General features: G+C 60.6%; 1 protein-coding gene across 1 annotated transcript; it reads left to right on the top strand.

Moving 5' to 3' along the window:
- Positions 1-4,104: 4,104 nt before the first annotated feature.
- On the top strand, positions 4,105-8,466 carry NDUFA4L2 (NDUFA4 mitochondrial complex associated like 2). The gene is made up of 4 exons (XM_079329308.1): positions 4,105-4,226; positions 6,873-6,961; positions 8,066-8,126; positions 8,340-8,466. Exons 1-4 carry the CDS (start codon positions 4,170-4,172, stop codon positions 8,394-8,396), a joined length of 264 nt encoding a protein of 87 aa, XP_079185434.1. The 5' UTR covers positions 4,105-4,169; the 3' UTR covers positions 8,397-8,466.
- The last annotated feature ends 110 nt before the right edge of the window (positions 8,467-8,576 follow it).

The raw sequence follows: 8,576 nt of genomic DNA, 5'->3' as shown, positions 1-8,576 counted from the left end.
TGGGGGTGTCTGTTTGGGGGTATCAGGATCTGAGGGGGAAATCAGGGTGTGGGGAGTCGTGATTTGAGGGGAAAATGGTCAGGACGTGTCAGGGTTTGGGGATATCAGGATAGGGGGGTGTCAGGATCTGGGGATGTCAGGGTTTGGGGGTGTCAGGATTGGGGGTGTCAGGATTTGGAGGTTTCAGTGTTTGGGGGTATCAAGATCTGGGGAAATCAGGGTGTGGGGAGTCGGGATTTGAGGGGGAAATTATCAGGACGTGTCAGGGTTTGGGGGTGTCAGGATGTGAGGGTGTCAGGATTTGGGGGTTTCAGGACGTGAGGGTGTCAAGATTTGGGGGTTTCAGTGTTTGGGGGTATCAAGGTCTGGAGCAGGCAGAGCTTTCAGGGGGTTTCAGGGTCTGGGGGGTGTCCGGTTCTGGGGTGCCCCCCGCCCCGCCGCGGCTCGGGGTCGGGGCTGGGCTCTCCCGGAGCTCCTGCAGCCGCTGCGGTGATTAATGTGCGGAATTAGGCCGATAATGGCTCTTAAATGACGGTGCCACTCGCAGGCGCCGCGCCCCGATGGGTGATGGATGGAGCCGGGCCCTGGGTGGGCGCGATCGGAGCCGCGTCACGATCCGGGTGGGAGCCGGGGGGGGGTTGTGATGTCATAGGGATGGCTGACGTCACGGGGCAGGTGTGACATCACACGTTGGCTCAGCTTTATGCACGCCGGTCTGGCAGCGCTTATCTGTGCGAATCACCACGACATGTCGCGATAGTCGCTGCTGTGTGATGCCCATTCGTGTCTCGGGAAAGCAGCGCAGGATCCCCGGGACGCAGCCGCTGCTCCAGGGCTGATCCCGGAGCGCAGCTCGCCGGGGTTATGGCATCCATCCCGTTAATTCTCCATTTAATTAGCGGCTGTTTGTTTATTGTTTGTTTGCTTTACTCCAGATGAATTTTTTATGCCGGTTTCCATCGCGCCACGCCAAAATCCCGTGGGATTTACGATTCTGGATCAAGGGGAAGGGTCCGGGAGCAGCGAGTGGGGACTCGGGGGGTCCCCCAAAACTTGGGGGGGTGCTGGGGACTTGTCCCCAGGGAATGTGGGGACTTGGAGGAGTCGGGGAGGGTTGTGACCTTGTCCTATGGGATGTGTGGAGCTGGGATGGGAACTTGGACTCGTTCCGTGTGGATCGGGAGGGATCGGGAAGGGAACTTGACCCGAGAGCTGCGCGGGTTGGGAGGGGTCTTGGGGGGGGGGGCTGGAACTGCACCCCAGGACTCTGTGGATGGGAAGGGTCTGGGGGGGGTGGAACTGCACCCCAGGACTCTGTGGATGGGAAGGGTCTGGGGGGGCTGTGAACTCGTGCCAAGGACCATGTGCAGGAGCGATCTTGTCCCATGGGATGGTTGGAGCTGGGATGGGGACGGGGACGGGGACGGGGACGGGGGGGGCTGTGGATTTATCCCGTGGGATCAGGAGGGGGCTGGGAGGGCTCTGTGAACTTGACCCACGGATTGTGCCTGGGAGGGGTTTTGGGAGGGGATTTGATCCATGAAATGCGCGGGTGCAGAGGGGTCTGGAGGGGCTGTGGATTTAATCCACGAGATGTGTGGGTCGGGAAGGGTCTGGGGGTTCGATCCATGAAATGTCTGGGTCAAGAAGAGTCTGGGGGGGCTGTGGATTTAATCCACGAGATGTGTGGGTCAGGAAGGGTCTTTGGGGGGGCTGAGGGTTTGATCCGTGAATTGTCTGGGTCTGGGGGGTCTGTGGATTTAATCCACGAGATGTGTGGGTCAGGAAGGGTCTTTGGGGGGGCTGGGGTTTAATCCATTAAATGTGCGGGTCCAGGAGGGGTCTGGGGGCGCTGTGAGCTTTCCCCATTGGATGTGTGGATCTGGAAGGAGCCGGGGGGGCTGTGTGGGGCGGGGGGCGGGGGGTTTAGAGCCGAGGCCGGGAGCCGAAGGAAGCAAGCGTGTGCTCAGGTGCAGGCACGTTCATCCCGAGCCACAGCATCTCCCATTAATGAAGCACTTCATCACGGCGCCGTGCCAGGGGGGGCACCCAATTCCGGGTGATAAATTCCCGGCGACGGCCCTCGCTCGCTCGCAGCAGCCGTGATTCTCCTTCATCTTGAATAATATTTTTGGAGCGGTTGTAAAATAACCCAACGCAGCAGCTGCCGGCGGAGCCGCGGGCTCCAAACCCCCCACCCCAGCCCCCTCCCCGGTCCCCCCGGCCCCTCACTCGTGCGATGTCACCTCTGTGTGTGTGTGGCTCACGTGTGCGGCCATCTGGATGCCGAGCAGGTGTGGCTGTGGCCACCGGGCACGTGCGTGTGCGGGTCCGTGGCCGTCCACGTGTCAGAGGTTTTGGGGTGCCCCCCCCCCCCCGCCAAGACCCTCGGGGTGCCCCCCAGGCTGCTGGCTGCTCACTTGGATCCTTGATTTTTGTGCTTCTTTTCCCACACAGATGTCTTGAATACTCTTCTGCGTCTCTGAATTTTGGGGTGAGGGTGTCCCCAAATTCTTGGGTGCCCCCCAGATCCCTGGATTTTGTAGTGTAGGTCTACCCAGAGCTCTAGACCCTCCCCTGAACTCCTGGATTTTGGGGTGAGGGTCTCACCTAGACCCCTGTGTGCCCCATCCCATCCCTGGACCCCTGGATTTTGGGGTGAGGGTCATCCCCAGACCCCTGGCCCCACCTTAAAACACCTGTGTCCTCCATCCTGGACAGCAGAGTCCCTCCCAGAACACTGAATTTCGGGGCGATTTCAGATCTGAGTCCTCTTTGAACCTCTGAATTTTAGGGTGGGGATTCCTTCCCGGACCCCTGGATGGGTTCCCATGCATGGAATGGACCAGAGCTCCCTGGAGTGGGTGGTGGAGCTGCCCAGATGTGCACATCTGTGTGGCACACACATGTTCCCACATGTTCACATGTTCTGTGTTGTGGTTCCTTTATTTCTGGGCAGGATTTGTGAATTTCCCCCCAAAATGCTGATTCCCAACTCCACACGTGCCAGGCTGGAGGATAAGCTCCAGTGGCACCCTCGGGGGGTCTGGGGTCCACCTTGGAGCCCCCCCCAGCTCCCGAGGGCTCCTCGGTGTAGGGAAGCACCGCACGGAATTAAACTCTTAATTACAGTCATTAATGAGCGTGGAGGCAGCTGGGCTCCGTGGGCAGGGAGTCCCGCAGCATCCCTGGGGGGATTCCTACAGGGAATGGGGGTCTGGGGGTGCAGGGTGCCCCAAAGCAGAGCTGGGGTGACAAACCGGGGTCCCCCAGACCCTCTGGACCCGGTGCTGGGTCAGTGTCCCACCATTTGCGAGTATTCCTATGCACAAATCCCATGGATCCCCCCATGCCCACCTCTCTCTGTGCCCCCCGTGCCCCCCCGGGCAGAGGAAGGGGATGAAGGACCCGGGGCCGTGCCCAGGGCTCCAGAGGAGCGACACTTAATCAATCACATCTCTAATTATATCACCTGGGGCCTTGGATGCACCTCAGGCTTCTCTTGTATCCATGGACCCCCGAAAAATTTCCTTTGTCCCTTAGATTGGTTGGAAGCGGAAAGGATGGGTGGGAGAGGAGAACACCCCGGGGCGACTCCAAGGACCCCCAAATTGGGGGCTGACGGGCATGGCATAGCATGAGCAGCCCCCTCCTCACCGAGGGTGGGGGTCCCCATCCCTGCCGGGTCCATCCTGGCCTCCCGCTCCATCCTTTGTTGGGTGCTAATCGCCGGTTTCCATATGCACGGCAGCATCTGTTCCTGCCAGGGAGATTTGCATCGCTAAATGTAAATTGGGTGTTCTATCATTTATCATAAACTGGAGGGCGGGGGGGGCTGGGGGCGGCCAACCCGGGCTAAGTTGTCGTAGGGAATCACACGGCTCATCCTTCGCCCCGGTACCGAAATGAGGAGCCGCCCGTGATGGGACTGCACGTGGAGGGTCCCGCGTGGCGAGGGGACCGTGTGGGGACATTGGGGTTGGCACCCAGCGCTCAGCAATCCCTCAAACATCAGGGTCAGGCGTAGTTCTGGTTCCCTGGCGGTGTCCCCGGGATGTCCCGACCCGCCCCGTCCCTCCCAGCCCGGCCTCCCCCGCCCCCTGCCCACCCCTCCATCCTCGGCCGGAGCTCGGAACCCGCTGCTTCACCCGAGCGATCCCACCCTGGCCATGAAGGGTTCCCTGCGTGGAGGAATGTTCTCCCGGCATGTCAAACGGCACCCCGGAATGAGTGAGGAGCCCCCCCTTCTTGCAGGGACCCCCCAACTTTCCTCTGCCCTCTCCCCTCCTCTCAGGGTCCCCTCGCAGCCCCCATCCCTCAGGCTCGTCCTTGCCCAACTCTCGCCACGTGCCTGGAGCCCCTGGGCTCCTTCTGCCTCCCTTCCATCATCCCACTCCTCATTCTTCCCGTTCTGTGTCCTTCCTCAGCCTCCTCTTCCTCCCATCTCCCAAAATCCCCCCTCAGTCCCCCAGTCCCGCGTTATTCCGGGTTTCCCTTCCCGAAATAATCCTGTGCTTCCCACGCCATTCCCTCCATCCAGAGCTGGAGGGGCCGGGGCTCCTTCACCGAACCCGTCTGGGGCACCTCAACTCTTAACCGCACCCCAACAGGCAGGGGACAGGAGGGGACCTTCCCCGTGTCCCTCCCCTCCCACCCCATCCTGTTTGGGGACATCTTAGCGCTGATGGAAATGAAGCCCCCTCCCCACTCACCCCAGCAGCCTAAGATCTGTCCCTGTCACCCCTCAAAATGTCGAGCTGAGCGTTTTGGGGTAAAAAATGCTTCAACTCGGGGTTGGCACTGCCAGGGGGTGCCAGCACCGTGGGCACAGGCAGCTGGGACCCCCAGGATGCTTCCCACATCCTTGGATGGGCAGCACGGGCCGAGGTTCCTGCGTGACCCTCACTGCAGAACGGGGAGAATTTGGGGTGTTTCCGTTCCTGCCACGATTTGGAGAAAACCTCAAAGTGGAGGTGTAAAGGCACGGGGGGTCCTGGGTGCTTGTACACAGCAGGGTTGCTGCTGGCAGAGGTTGTTGGGGCAGTTTTTGTGGGGTCATCCCTCCGTCTGTCCGTCCGTCCCACTCGCTCAGCCTCACCTGCGCAGGTGTAGCCGCGTTTTCCGCAGCGTGCCCGGCTGCCTGGCAGTGATGGATTGTCCCATCCGCCCGTGAGGCACAGCAGCGCTGGCACGGCTCGGTGGGCACCGAGCGGGCACCGGGCAGAGCCTGGCACGGCTCCCCACCGCCCCCGCACCCCCCGTGCCCGGGGGAAATCGGGCTGCACCGCTGGCACCTGCGGCTTGGCAGCCTCCTCCTGCCCCTAATTCTTCCCAGCCATTAATTACCCAGACGGTGTCGGCAGCAGATGGTGAGACGGCCCCGCTGCCCCGAATCCTCTACAGCAGCCACAGCAAATTCCCGGCGCTGCGGCGGCTTCTTGATTCGCCAGCGCTCGGGCAGCGGCTGCTGCCAGCTCCTGCTGGCACTCGGTGCCAAGGACCATCATCTGCTGATGGCCCTGACCTCGCGGATGGGCGCTGGCACCTGCCTGGCACTCCATCCTTCCAGCCTGGCTTGGGCACGGCACTGCCGAGCAGGAGCTGGGCCATACTGGGAGCACTGGGAGAGGACGGGGGGGATCAAAGGCTGCACTGGAGGACACATCTGTGTTTTTCTGTGTTTCCCCCCTTCCCCATGGATGCATGGGGTTGCTTGGCAGCACAGATAGGTTGGTCTGACCCTTTCCATCTTATTTTCCAGTCGTGCCCCACTCCCGCCCAGTGTCATCCCAGTGGGGAAACTGAGTCATGGAGCGGTGGGCGTTGGGTTTGGGGGGCGCTTCCAGCGAGCTGCTGACGGAACCAGGTGCTGGCGATGCAGACAATCCGCCGGCCCCGCTCCCGTTAATGGGCAGGACGCGTCTCCCTCCCTCCCAGGGGCTCGGGGCTGGCGCCGCTCTCATTTCGCTCCCCGCAGTAATTTGGGGGAGGTCAAAGCCGCCTCGGCTCGGCTGCGATTGAGGCCGCGTCGCTGCGGGCACCGGGGGATTGGCAGAGAGCGGAGATGAGGAGATGGAGTCGAGGTGCGCTGGGAGCGGGGGGCGAGGGCAGCTGCCCGCAGGATGGGGGTGGGGGCTGGGGTCACTGAATGTCACCCAGGACCCGCGCTGAACCCCCGGCTGCTCAGACCCAGTGTGTCCCAGTTCATCCCAGTAAGATGAATAGCGCTCCATCAGGAGATGTTGCAGGGGTGATGCAGAGATTGGGGGGCTGTGGAGGGGACAGGGACCCTCTCCTGGTGGGGGACAAACCTTTCCCAGGGCCGAGTAGCTCAGGGAGGAGCCATGAGCTGGGGCTCAGCCCAGAGCGGTCACTGGGAGCACTGGGAATGCTGGAAATGGGGTGCTCAGCACTGAATCCTTCACGGAAGAACCATAAATTGAGGTTCACTCTGACCAGGGAGCACTGGGAGCACTGGGAATGGGGTGCCCAGGAATAAATCCTTCAGGGAGGAGCCATAAATTGAGGCTCAGCCCTGAGCAGATACTGGGAATACTGGGAATGGGGTCCCCTGGTCCTCAGCAGCTCCAGCGCTGGGCAGCCACAGGCGGAGGGGAAGTGATTTCTCATTCCAAATCCAATTCCTCTCCAACACGAGCCGATTTTTCTCTCCCTCTTTTAATTCAGTCACTCAAGCTGACAGCTACACTGTGTACTGCAGCCTGGCTACAGGATTGCTCTGCCATATTCCCCCTGTAAATCTCCCGGCGTGTCAGCTCTCCCTTTCACTCTCCAGTCCGCCTGATAAATATTCATTTTATTGGGGTATTTTTCATTTCTCTCTCTCTCTCTCTCTCTCTCTCTCTCTGCAGCTCGTTCCCCTCATTGGCTTCATCAGTGTGGGTCTGGGCAGTGCAGTGCTGTACCTGCTGCGGCTGGCACTGTACAGCCCAGACGTCAGGTATGGCTTGGGGCACCCCCAGACTCTCACCCCACACCCCCAAAACGTGGGGGGCTCAGCTGGGGTGCCCAGACACCCCCCTCGTGGGGGAAAATGTGGGTGTAGAGGTGCTCAGAGGATAGGAGGGAAGTTGGGGGGTTGGATCCCCAATATCTGCTGGATTTGGGGGGATGGGAGGGTCCCTCCAGCCCTCTTAGGCAGGTAAGAGCTGAATGGGGCTGGAGAAGGGGTGAGGGTGTGGGGAGGGTGGGATGGGTGGTGGGAAGAGGGAGGGAGTGAAGGGAAGAGGGAGAGGGAAGGAGAGAGGGACAGACAAAACCAGAAAGGGAGGGAGCAGAGGGAGAGGTGTGAAGATGGATGGGAGTGGGGAAGGTGGGATGGTCAGATGGATGGGGAGAGGGAGGATGGATGGATGGATGGATGGATGGATGGATGGATGGATGGCTGGATGGATGGATGGATGGATGGATGGATGGATGGATGGATGGGAGAGGGAGGAGGGATGGATGGATGGATGGATGGATGGATGGATGGATGGATGGATGGATGGATGGATGGATGGATGGATGGATGGACAGGAAGCTCCACGTGCTGGGGTGACCAGGTTGGTTTTCCCACTGCCCCCACCTCGTTTGTAGTTGTTTGCTCCTGGTAAAAACCACTCATGGATTTCATCTGGCACCAGATGAGCTCAGCTCCACAATTAACAGACCCAGACCACCTTGGCTTGGAGGGTGGGAGTGCAGGGGGGGTGTATGGGGGAAAATAACAGCCCCCCAATCCCCCAAACACATGAATGCCATTAAGCAGCTCCAGGGTGGCTGTGTTTGCAGCACAGCCCCCCCTCCATCCCCCAAGACACACACAAACATCTTCCCAGATGGAAAATTCTGCTCTTGGCCAGCACCAGCGGATGGGGGGGATGGAGGAAGGGGGGGGGTGACACGAGCTGCTCTCTCCAGGGACCCCATCCCACGGCTCCACTGGCCACAGATGGGATGTGTCCAGTTTGGGAAGGCTTCAAGGAGAACTGGGGGTGGTGTTTTTGGGGCTGGGGGCACGTTGGAGGGTTACAGGCACTGATGTCCCTGTCACTCCCCACAGCTGGGACCGGAAGAATAATCCTGAACCCTGGAATAAACTGAGCCCCACAGACCAGTATAAAGTGAGCACTGGGGGAACTGGGGTGTGTGGAGGGAACACAGCCACATTTAGGGCACTTTCCTCAGCAAGGGGAGAAGGTGGATCAGTTCTGGGGCAGAGCCCCCCCAAATCCTCGTGCTGGAATTTGGGGAGGGGGCACTGTGTGACAGCAGTGGCTGCAGTGACACTGGATGGGGAGGCCACCACCCCTCCCTGACCTTCCTCCCTTCTCCAGTTCCTGGCGATTTCCACTGATTACAAGAACCTCAAGAAGGACCGTCCCAGCTTCTGAGCCACCTCTGGGACGTGCTGGGGTGGAGGGAGAGTCCCCCCACCACCAGAAGCCCCCCCTCAGCTCCACCTCACCCAGGCTCCACAGCTTCCCCAGCACCCCCAAACCTCCTTCTCATGTCCCACCCCCCAATAAACCACACCCCTGTGGGTGTCCCCACACCCCTCACCCTCACCTCGT

This window comes from Erithacus rubecula (assembly GCF_903797595.1).
Source record: "Erithacus rubecula genome assembly, chromosome: 31".
Lineage (NCBI taxonomy): Eukaryota > Metazoa > Chordata > Aves > Passeriformes > Muscicapidae > Erithacus > Erithacus rubecula.
The sequence above is the reverse complement of the archived record's forward strand: the minus strand, read 5'-3'. Positions and strand labels throughout refer to the sequence as shown.

Coding starts and splice junctions, on each gene's coding strand:
- NDUFA4L2 (XM_079329308.1), top strand. CDS start 4,170: ATGAAGGGTTCCCTGCGTGGAGGAATGTTCTCCCGGCATGTCAAACGG. Junction 6,962..8,065: donor CTGTACAGCCCAGACGTCAG/GTATGGCTTGGG, acceptor CACTCCCCACAG/CTGGGACCGGAAGAATAATC. Junction 8,127..8,339: donor GCCCCACAGACCAGTATAAA/GTGAGCACTGGG, acceptor TCCCTTCTCCAG/TTCCTGGCGATTTCCACTGA.